The sequence below is a fragment of the Acomys russatus genome, chromosome 23 (assembly GCF_903995435.1).
Source record: "Acomys russatus chromosome 23, mAcoRus1.1, whole genome shotgun sequence".
Classification (NCBI taxonomy): domain Eukaryota; kingdom Metazoa; phylum Chordata; class Mammalia; order Rodentia; family Muridae; genus Acomys; species Acomys russatus.
This window is the reverse complement of record NC_067159.1, coordinates 39226160-39238435: the sequence shown is the minus strand read 5'-3', so window position 1 is coordinate 39238435 and position 12276 is coordinate 39226160. Positions and strand designations below refer to the sequence as shown.

Below are 12276 nucleotides of genomic sequence, written 5' to 3'. Positions count from 1 at the left end.
CAGGAATATGTCTTGGATATTTAACCTTTAGACTTTCCCAAATCTGTGTTTTCTATTTGCAGTTGTAAGCCAGGGGGTTAGGTATGATTGTAGCATCTTAGAAACAGGTCAGCGTGAGCAGCACTGAGGGTCTTTCTACTTTTAAAGATATCAACAGACAATGTAAGTAGAGATGAAGGTTCATCCTCTCTTCATATTTCACTATAGTCACTTGTCTGAGTTCTATTGCTGTGATAAAACACCATGGAAACAAGTTGAGGAAGAAAGGTTTTCTTGCCTCTCACAGCTTATAGTCCATCCTCCAGGGGAGTTGGGGCAGGAACTCACAGCAGGAACCAGTGCACGGGGGCAGTGAGAGGTACTTCTTACTGGCTAGCTCAGCCCACTTTAAAAAAAATTAGCATGCAGGAACATCGGCCCAGAGATAGCACCACTCACAGTGAGTTGGGCAATCCCACATCAATTACTAATTTTTTAAAAAATGTCCTATAGGAATATGCCTGTGGTCTGATTGTATGGAGGCATTTCTCAACTGGGACTCCCACTTCTCAAATGATTCAAACTTCGGTTGACATCAGCTAGTCAGCACAGTTGATCCTTTGTCAAACTGATCCACGAACACATCGCTGTTAAACCATAACCTTTCCTTTCTTATTCATCCCCAAGTTCTCATATTAATATTCCAATATGAAACATAAAATTTTAAGCTTATCTCTGTCACGGGCATCAGTCTCTTTTTATTTTGCTAATTCTACTAGGCTATAATAAAATGATAACCTCATTTTAACCAAATTAAAATTTTTTCATTATAGATAGTTATCATACCAAAGAACATTCCCGCACAAGTATACATTGTTTGTTGAGCTCATTTTCCCTTCACCCCTCCATTCGCTCAGTGTCCATATTGTAAATATTCTGCCCTTTATCTTTCATGTGCTCATTCATCCACTTAAATATTACCCCTAAACATTTGCTTGAATGGATAAGACAGTGGAAGATTCTGGTAAAAGACTAAATGTTAAGACAACCCTTGGCTCATTTTATACTGAGAACAATAGCAGCAGAAAATCTTTTATAACTTGCCAAACAAAAGTTAGTATCCCTCTTTAAAAGGAAATATATGGACGTGTAAATCTAATTTCACCATGAACATAATTTCCCACCACTTAGTTGAAGTTTGCAATTGCTTAAGGAAATCCAAACTTGGATTGGATATTTTAAAAACTTCTTCATTGTCATCCAAGTCATGTCCCCAGGTTATCCAACCTGTCTGCTTGCTTCTTTAAGTGACCACTGTTAAACCCATCCAATCTGTCTGTACATATCCCACTGCAGGAATGGTTCTTTGTCACACAGCACTCTTTGAAGTATATTGATAACCATGTACATGCCTCTAGTGAACCTCTGGAGAAAGTAGTAAAATGGAACTGAAATAGCTAACTTGAAGCCAACAGAGATAGTTAACAACAAAATTAGCATAAATGCCAACTGTCTTCTTGTGTGTTCATACTTCTTTCTAAGAAAATGTGGGTGTTTTGGGGACTGAGAGAGGATTAGATTTCAGGCATGTTTCATCTTGGTTTCTCGTACACATATCCCAAACAGCATTATATGTGATGTGCACTTAGCTCCCATGTCTGGAATCCAAGGCAAGGAAGGCCCAGGGAAAGAGCAAGTCTTCTGTGGCCAATCTTGGGCACCACTGTGCCTTGGTTCCAACAAGGTTTTGTGTGCGTTGAGGTCACTTCTCTATTTTTAAATATTTCCTCCCAGTCAACTGGTGCCATGAAATCGAGATTTGGTGAAGTTCTATTAGTTCTGCTCAGTTAAATGTGACAATAAGAGATGTTTGTCAAAACCACAGGGTGGCTGTCGTAATGACCAGTGACATCACAGTGGACTCTTCTTTTGTGAAAGCTGGACTGGAGAGCAGAGCCGAGACAGAGGCGGGCCTGGAGTTCATCTCCACAGTGCAGTTCTCACAGTACCCGTTCTTAGTCTGCATGCAGATGGACAGGGCTGAAGCGCCATTCAGGTAAGACAAATGCTCACGAGAGCTCCAGAACCGCACCAGGAGCTTGCGTTCAATCCTTAGCTCACCAGGAGCTTGCGTTCAATCCTTAGCTCACCAGGAGCTTGCGTTCAATCCTTAGCATTCAGTCTGAGAATTAAAAGAAGACAGTAGAAAGCAGGTAAGCAGCAAGTTATCTTTAAAGAAGTCAGAGAATGATACAAAACAAAACAAACAATCAATCAAACAAACAAACAAACAAACCCAAAGGAAACTCAGTTTCTAAGATACCAAGATCCGTCATTTGATATGGAATTGAGTCATATTTAATCTGGAAATCACTTTTTAAGGAAACAAAGGGATTCAGTTTACTGTAGGAATTACCATATGGTTTCAGAAAAAAAAAAAAAAAATAGCACCCATGCCTTTGCTGCCTGGTATCTTTGTAATTGCTTCCCGGACAGAATGCATCTGGTCATGCATTTCCTACAGACCAAGGGATCCAAAGTTATATGTAAAGAGAAACTTGACTTTATTTAAGTTTGGGCCCAGTCTTGAGAATTTGGCATCCTTCCTTAATTAAAAAACAAAAACAAAATGCGTTAGAAAACTTAGTCCTTAAAAGCTCATTAAAAAATTGCCCGCGTATCTTCACAACTCCTCTTCCAATTTGAACCTCTTATTAGCACCAAGTCCCTGGGTCTACCTGCCATTCTTTGTGGCAGAGCTATCCTGCGGAGCTAGAGTGATCTGAGTCTAGGTAATACCCAACTCCTCCACTGTAGTTGTAAAGGTTTCCTTGGCGTATCTAACCACAAAGTATAGCCTGTACACTTAAAATAACAAGTTACAATTTATATCATCTTCTGTGATAACTAGGCAAAAGTTGAGAATTGTATTCTACTGGGATTTCATGATTCATATTTTTAAAATGCATCAATTAGTTAAGTACAAATAATAGTAAGTTACATTTCCTGAAACAAGTAATAGTAGCTTACGCTCAGAACACCAAGTGTTCACCAACGTTAACGTATGTGTATGTCTGGAATAATTCCCCACGAGGCCGGCCAGATGGGGAGCTAGAGAGGTTCACCATTTCACTTGGACCATAAGCTGGAGGAATAGTTGTCTCACAACACTCTGCTCTTAAATCCTGTTGGACTTAATGCTTTGGCGGGACACGCCCTTGAGGCGGGGCTTCTGGTATGAGCTGTGGGATGTAGAAAGGCCTGTGAAGTTTAACAGCATCTCAAGAATTCAGGCCTTGTTCCAGAACACAGCATGGAAGGACTCCCGAATCCCAGCCAGTCACAATGTACTTATTGGTATCAGAAGAAAGAACGATGGGAAAGACTCCTCTTGGGACGGCGCTTCCAGGACAAGGCGGAAGCACGCCTGGGAGGACGTGGGTGGCTTGGCCGCGTGTAACTCTGCCCTTCCTCTTCTTGCTACACAGGCAATTTGAGACGAAGTATGAAAGGCTGTCCACAGGTAGGGGCTATGTCTCTCGGAGAAGAAAAGAGAACCTGGTGGCCGGATGTGAACTCCCGCTCCATCAAGAGAACTCTGAGATGTGCAACGTGGTCTTCCCCCCTCAGCCAGAGAGTGATAATTCCGGTGGATGGTTTTGATAAGCGAGGGGCTTCCCTTGGATCCGTCCCAGCGAGAGCGATCAGCCTTGAAGTACCTGACCCTTGCTCTCCGAGAGCACAGTGTTTACATATTTACCTGTATTTAAAATGTTTGTAAAGAGCGGTGGAGAACTTCAGTTGATTAAATTTGAGCCCCACAGTGTCACTCTGAGTCACCATATGACACTTGCAAGAACGTGCCTACTTTTTGTACTTTGCAAAAGTCCTAATGAGTACAGTGAATCTACTTTTGCTCTAAGAAGAAACTAGTGTTTGCATAAAAACAAAGGCAAAAAGAAAGCAGAACAAACAAAAAGCAAAACAAGACCCACACCATAAAGGCTTAGGTGAATGTGAGTTTCATTGAACTTTCACCCACGTGAAGCCTTGAGAGAACCTTAGGCTTGCTTTCTACGAAGCCCACTGCCTGAGTAGGACAGGGTGAGGGAAACCCAAGCAAGCCACTTTCTTCCTTTTTTTTTTTTTTTTTTTTCTTCTCTTTCTTTACCTTTTTTTCCCGCCCCCCTTCTGGTGTATCTGGGAAGTTCCAGAGAAAGGGTAGAGACAAGACTTAAAAGAATTTTGTTAGTCAATTTCAAGAATTAATATTTATGTTTTCTGCTCGATTTATAAGCATGAGAGTAAGAGACAGACTTAAAGCATACTTTGACACATCTCCGCTAGCCAGACAGTGAGACTACTTGAAAGTCATTCACCCCCTTTTTTTAAAAATGGGATTGTCATACAGGAATAAAAATAAAAATAATTGAGTCTTAGAGCATCCATTTCTCAGGATGTATCTTTTTTGATAATGTAATGTGGTACTCAGTTCTTGGCAGGGGGTACCCTCGTAGTTACCACTTTATCTACGTCTCAACTAGTTGACCAGTTGGCTACAGTTTGTGCAACTTCAATAGCAACTGAGGATCATTGTTGCTTCAAGGAAATGATGGGGGCTGGAGAGATGGCTCAGAGGTTAAGGACACTGCCTGCTCCTCCAGAGGTCCTGAGTTCAAATCCCAGCTCACAACCATCTGTAATGTGGTCTGATGTCCTCTTCTAACCTGCAGGTATACATGCAGGCAGAACACTGTATGCATAATATTTCAAAACTATGAAATTAAAGACCATCTTTATTTGTATGAATCAAAAGGCCATACCAAGCATTTAAGCATATTTATTAATAAAGCAGATGTGCTTATTATAATAACACCTCCCCAACATCAGGTGCTCATTTGTCCACTAAATAAATGAAATTTAAAATGGAAATGGAAACACATAAAACGGAAGTTCAGCTGAAGAAGAAAATGAACTGTGATGATGAAAAATAAATGCACGTAATTTACTAAGCTCTGCTTGTCTCGTATTACGTTGACTCTATGGCTCTCTGATCCAGCTATTTCTGCACTTAGCTAACCCGCTGCATCAGGCTGAGCACTTGTGGTCTCTAGATGGGTAGTCAGCTCTCTGAAGGAAATAACACCAACTCTGCAGGAGCTGGCCACTTGCAAACAGCACACGACTCAAGTTTTCAACAAAGCGGCATAGATTGGCACACTTGTGTGACTTGAGAGTGAGAAAAGGAGGCAAAAGCTGAAGGTGGGTGGGAATGCGTTTAGGTGATGGGCTGGCTTCTGGGGAAGTGTCCTTCTGATGCTGCAGGATGGACAGGTTGATCTGGGCCACAAATTGAGGTGTCACGGACTGGGGTACTTCAGTTCTAAGCCTGTTGACTAAGCCACAGCTGCCTCTGTGAGATGTAACGTAAGCATTTCTCTAGAAGGGAAGGACTGTGGTGCCCTGAGCATGAGTGCCCCATTTGCCTAGTTGAGCCCAATCACTAGAGACTGGGTAGTACTTAGCATGAGCCTGATCACTAGAGACTGAGTAGTACTTAGCATGAGCCCAATCAGTAGACACTGGGTAGTACTTAGCATGAACCCAATCACTAGAGACTGGGTAGTACTTAGCATGAGCCCAATCACTAGACACTGGGTAGTACTTAGCATGAACCCAATCACTAGAGACTGAGTAGTACTTAGCATGCTTCAAACATGTTCCAAAGAGACAAGAATCCATAAATCCAAGGCAAAGCAATAAGTCCTTTGTAGATAAATAAGAGAAATTTAAGAGAACTGGGCTATATGGGAAACACAAGTTTGAACCCACATAGAGTCCTCTAGTCCTGACCACTTTACTGCTGTGAGTAGGAGAGAGCTTTTGTGCTGTGGAGAGATTTGGAAGCTCTGGGATTCTCTGAAGGTGGGATTCCAGGCCCTGCTCAGTCAGCAGCTGCCTGCACACCTTAAGGCTTTAGCCTGGCTTCTCTTCCACGAATTGAAAGTGCCATCACCTATCCTTGGTTGCAGGCTGGCCCCTGACAAGTGGTAGACTTGCAGGGTTACGCTACTGCACTGAACAGTTAATTGATTGCTGTAGCACAGAAGCCATTTTCTGGCCTAGGGAAAGCAGTGTCACCCCAGCACCTGCTCTCAGGCCCCTCTCTCCTATATCTGTCTTTTAGTTTCAAAGATTTGATGCTACAAGAACTTGGCTGGTAGGCTCTGTAAAGATGCAACAGCATCTACAAAGCTTTGAGGAAGAGCCCCAAGTTCCCAAAGCTCTTGTGTCCCTCTGTCGATCCCGGTCTGTAACTGCACAGAAGTCCTCCCCAACTCTATCTGTTGTAGGCCTCTTTCTTTTCTTTTTGTTTTTCTTTTGCCCAAAGTCCCTTGCTCTTTGAAGAGTTTTTGGGCCCAGATGCAAGTTTGAATTTACAATAACATATGCATAATTTTTGCAAAATTTCTATGGGAGTAGAATTTACACATGCTACCTCTAACTTGGAAGTCAGTATTTTAATTTACATATGGTGCTATATAGTCTTCATGATCATGTTTAGAACATTTGCATCATTTAGCTGTTGCTTCCAATCTTCTCTTTTAGCCCTAGGAAATCAATAACCTATTTGTTCTGGACAGCTCATACTAATGGAATAATAAGATATATTACTTGTTATTTGATGTCTGGCTTCTTTCACTTAGCATCGTGTTCTCAGCGTTTGTCTACACTGTAGCACAGCCGGTGCTTCATTCTTCTTTATGGTTGAACAGCACGCCACCACATAGATGTGACACGATCCTCTGCCTCAAGGACCCTTAAAAATGGCCAGAAACGGTTTTGTAATGTGATAAACACTTTGAAAGTAGGAGGATACTCCATCAACAAAATGAAATCAGGAGTCTATATACCAATAGCAAGCTTCCTTAGGAAGAACCCTGGAATAAAATTTTGTTCCCAACACCTTCAAAATATTCCCAGGAATAAGCCTAACAAAAGAATTAGCAGAGCTCTGTAAGGAAACTGAAAGTGATACTAGCAGATTAATAGACCTCCCATGGTCATGGAGTGTCAGAATTAATACTGTACAAAGGCTACCTCAAGGAAAGCAATCTACCATGTGCCTCCACCAAAATTCCAGTGTCATTCTTTACAGGAAAAACAAACAACAACAACAACAACGCCCTCAAGATTTCATAAGGAAGCACAAAAGGCCTAGAATCCTAGAATAGCAAATGCAATCCTGAACAGAAAGAGCAATACTGGAGGTATGGCAGTGTCTGACCTCAAATTAGACTACAGAGCCTTTGTAACAAGAACAAGGAATGGACACAAAGGAGATGCATGGACCAGTAGGACACAATAGAGGACCCAGAAATAAAGCCCACACAGCTATAGCCACTAAGCTTTTGACAAAGGTACCAGGAGCATAGATTTTTAAAAAAGGACAGCTTTTTCAGCACATGGAGTTGGCACAAAATAAAACTGGACCCAATTTGCTCACTTTGTGCACACACATGCACGGGCGGGTGCACACACACACACACACACACACACACACACACACACACACACCAAAAAAACAAAAAACAAACCAACATTTGTTTTTCAAAATGGGTCAAAGACCTCAGTGTAAGACTTGGAACTCTGAAACTGTTAGAGAAAAACTCAAACAAAATATCTCAAAACAGAGGCATAGGCCTGACCTTCCTGTAGAGAGATTTGAATAGCACAGATGTAATCCTAAGAATTGACAGATAGAGTTGCATAAAATTAAAGGGGGTTCTGAACAACCAAAGAAACAATCGGCAGAAGGGGGAAAACATCCTTCAGAGTAGGAGCCTATCTTTGCCAGCTATGCAGCAGACAAGATGTTAACAGCTGTGATCCATTCAGGCTTTTGTTGTGCTTTGAATGCAGTGTCCCCTTTAGGCTCCTGTTTGAGCGCTGGCTCCTAGCTGGTGGTGCTGATTTGGAGCTATGTGGAAGTTTGAGAAGTTGAGTCTCTCTCACTGGAGAAAATAGGTTACAGACAGGAGGCTCTTCCAGCCCTGACACATCCTGTCCATCACTTCCTGACCACAGGCCCAGTGTGCCTCACATTCCTGCTGCCATGCCAGTCCACCATGGCGGACTGCAAATCAGAAGTCCAAACAAACAATTCCTCCCTGAGCGGATGTTTGTCCGGTACTTGGTCATAGCAACAAGAATACAATACGACTTGTAAAAATTAAGCACCTAACCTCCCCCAAAACAATGTGGTCATAAAATGAACTGACAGTTCTCAAAGAAAGAAATGCAAGAAGTCATTCAATACTTGGAAAAGTGGTCAACATCTTTAGCCATCAGGAGAAATGCACGTCAAAACTACACCGAGATTCTACCTCATCCCAGTCAAAATGACTAACATCCAGAAAACAAACCATAATTTCTGGTGATGATATGGAGAAAGAACAACCCTTCTTATTCATTGCTTGTGGTCATGTAAACTGGTAGGGTCCCTGTGGAAATCACTATGACAGTCCTCGAAAAGCAAAAACTCCAGCTACCATATGCTCCAGCTAGGATACTCTTAGGTACTTACTCAAAGGATTCTAAGTCAGCATACCACAGAGATACTGGCATGGCCACAACAGCCAAGCCAGGGACCTAGCTCAGTTGCCCATCAGCAGATGACCTGGGGTATATAATACATATATACACGGTGGCGTTTCAGTCAGCTATACATTCTGATATTTACTGGAAAATGTATAGGACTGGAGAGAGTCATGCCAAGTGATATATGCTAGACTCGCAAAGACAAATATCACATATCATTTACATATGATGTCTAGATTTCAAACCCCCCAGTGTGTCTGTGTGTGCACGCGTGCGTATGTGCACGCATGCGTGTGCGTATGTGCACGCATGCGTGTGCGCATGTGCACAAGTGTGCATGTGTGAGACATGAAAGTAAAAAGGAGACAGGAATGGAAAGGAATGGGTAAAAATGAAGGAAGTCAACAAAAACTAATGGTATGTATACAGCATGAAAACACAAGGCAGGATTCTGGGTGAAGGAACAGGACGAGCAAGGCAGGGTATGTAGGATATGGTGAGAGGAGCTGTGACAAGGGGATACAAAAACAACACACACACACACACACACACACACACACACACAGAGAGAGAGAGAGAGAGAGAGCAAATGTGACAATGAAGTCAATGACTTTATGTGCTAATTTCTAAAACATTAAAAGCTAATAAAAACTCTAACCCATTTTGAACTGTATAAATGGAGGCTTGGCAGCTAAGATCACGTGCTGCTTGCTCTTGCAGAGGGCCTGGGTTCAGTTCTCAGCGCCTCCACAGTGTCTCACAACTATGTGTGACTCCAGTCCCACATGCGAGTACTGAGAACAAGTGACTATTGAACTCAGCTATGAACAGGAGGTCTCTAGCAGCTCCTCCCCTACACTCAGGGAATTCAATGGGAGAGGGGCAGACAGAATGGAAGAGCTGAAGATGAGGAAGGCTGTGAAACGCTCTCTCCTGGCCAGGACGTGGCTGCTGCATCCAAGAACTCACAGCTGCTGTGGTTCCCTGACAATGATAAGCCTGACAACCTTCCAGTATGGAAGGGAGTAGGGCCATGAGGCCCCACCCCTAACTGAGGAGCTATTAGCAGCTAATGGTTCTGGGCAAGTGTGGGTCATGTTTCATTACCAGCGTACTCCAGGAACCTAACCCATGCTTATACAGGCAACCTTAATTACGTCCAGTAGGTTAGTTAAAAACAAAGAAATAAAAAGTCAATCAAGCCGGGAGGTGGTGGCACATGCTTTTAATCCCAGCACTTGGGAGGCAGAGGCAAGTGGATCGCTGTGAATTCAAGGCCAGCCTAGTCTACAAAGCAAGTCCAGGGTAGCCAAGGCTACCCAGAGAGACCCTGTCTCAAAAAAAAAAAAAAAAAAAAAAGCCAACCAAACAAACCTACATGGAAGTAAGAGGGGGCCCAATGGGAGTGGGATCGACATTATTGAGGGCAATGGAGGAGGCACGTGATCAAAATACATCATATATTATATCATGTATGAAACTGTCAAAGAACAGTTCTGTTACTTCCATCTTCTTGGGCTATGTTGTATCACCTCAGGAAATCTTAAAGGAGACAATCAGCTACAACAATATCTGTGTGTTATAAACTCCAAAGAAGGGAGAAAAAATATCCAAGGAGTGACACTTGAGCTAGATCCCATGGTTTCTTCAGCTTTGCCCCAGTCACTAGTCACCAAGAACAGCCTCCGGCTTTGGCTGTTGCCCAGTTTCCCTCACTGTCTGGGTCATCTGAGATCCAGCGCAGACTGAGGTCTGTATCTTCAGCTGGCGCGTAGAAACACCTTGTGCTCAAAAACACCCAGCTGTACAGCTGCAGACCACATGTGATAAGAAATAATGCAAAATGTTAGATTCCTAGAATCTCCACTGGTTATTTCTCTTCTACCCTGGTGTCACTGGTGGTTTAGAACATCAGGGATTCCCCCATTAATGAAGGTTTAGTTTATTTACAGTTGACTTGGAGTATCACACAAACCTATAAACTATTTCCATCCTTCTATTTTTACTAGAAAGATTCCTGGGGATTACACATAAAATTATGGACCTTCTCTTTTCAGCATAGACCTAAGGTTCACATGACTTGTCAATTCCATCTCGCTTTAGAGATCTGACTCCGTTTTTTAAATTTAAATAATTTATTCAAATTACATCTTGATTGTTGTCCCCTCACTTGTATCTTCCCATTCCCCCCTCCCTCCCTCTTTCACCCTATTCCCCTCCCCTAGGCCTGTGAAGAAGGGGACCTCCTCCCCACTATATGATCACAACCTATCAGGTCTCATCCTGGTAGCCTGCTTCCCCTTCCTCCGAGTGCTACCAGGCCTCCCCTCCAAGGGAACGTGGTCAAATAGAGGCAGCAGGGTTGATGTCAGTGTCAGTCCCTGCTCTACACACAACTGTGGAGAATACGCTGTCCATTGGCTAGATCTGAATAGGGGATCTAGCTTTGCTGTATGCACTGTCCTTGGGTGGTACAGCAGTTTGTGCATGCCCCCCAGGGTCCACATCCGCCAGCCTTGGTGGTCTTCTTGTGGGGTTCCAGGACTCACTGGGTCCTTCTATTTCCCCATTCATCCATACCTCTCTCACCTGGAGTCCCAACAGCAAGTCCCAGCATCTGTCCCAATGCCCCACTGGGTGAAGACTCTCAGAGGGCATCCATGTTGGGCTAGTATCCAATTATAAGTGAGTATATACCATGTGTATCTGTCTGGGTCTAAATTAACCCATTCAGGATGATCATTTCTAGTTCCATCTGTTTGCCTGCAAGTTTCAAGATTTCCTTGTTTTTTTAACAGCTGAGTACTGTTCCATAATGTAAATGTACCACAGTTTCTTTATCCATTCTTCAGCTGAGGGACATCTAGGCTGTTTCTAGATTCTGGCTATGATGACTAAGGCTGCTATAAACATAGTTGAGCAAATGTCCTTGTTGGGTGGTCAAGCATCTTTTGGGTATATTCCAAATAGTGTAATGAGATAGCCCTATTCCCAATTTTCTAAGAAAGCACCAGATTGATTTCCACAGTGGTTGTACAAGTTTGCACTCCCACCAGCAATGAAGGAGTGTTCTCCATTCCCTACATCCTCGCCAGCATGTGCTGTCACTTGAGTTTTTGATCTTAGCCATTCTGACGGGTGTAAGATGGAATCTCAGAGTCATTTTGATTTGCATTTCTCTGATGACTAAGGATGTTGAGCATTTTTAAAAGTGTTTCTCAGCCATTCAATATTCCTATGTTGAAAATTCTCTGTTTAGCTATGAACTCCATTTCTTAATTGAGTTATTTGGTTTGATGGTGTTTAATGTCTTGAGTTCTTTATATATGTTGGATATGAGCCCTTTGTCAGATGTAGGGTTGGTGAAGATCTTTTCCCAGTCTGTAGGCTGTCACTTTGTTCTGTTGACAATGTCTTCTGCCTTACAGAAGCTTCTCAGCCTCATGAGGTCCCATTTATTAACTGTTGACCGTAAAGCCTGGGCTGCTGCTGTTCTGTTCAGGAAGTTGTCTCCTGTGACAATGAGTTCAAGGCTCTTCCCTACTTTTTCTTCTAACAGATTTAATGTCTCTGGTTTTATGTTGAGGTCTTTAGTCCACTTGGACTTGAGTTTTGTGCATAGATATGCACATATGGATAATGGATCTACTTGCATTTTTTTACATGTACATCCAGTTAGACTAGCACCATTTGTGG

General features: G+C 42.7%; 1 protein-coding gene across 1 annotated transcript in view; it reads left to right on the top strand.

Annotated features, from left to right (window-relative positions):
• The window catches only part of Mttp (microsomal triglyceride transfer protein), a 40944-nt gene extending 36941 nt beyond the window's left edge, over positions 1 to 4003 (top strand). Inside the window, exons 17-18 of the mRNA XM_051165752.1 lie at positions 1865 to 2035; positions 3468 to 4003. Coding sequence (XP_051021709.1) covers positions 1865 to 2035; positions 3468 to 3642 — 346 coding nt within the window. The 3' untranslated portion in view covers positions 3643 to 4003. The remainder of the gene's footprint in view (positions 1 to 1864; positions 2036 to 3467) is intronic.
• Positions 4004 to 12276: the final 8273 nt, after the last annotated feature.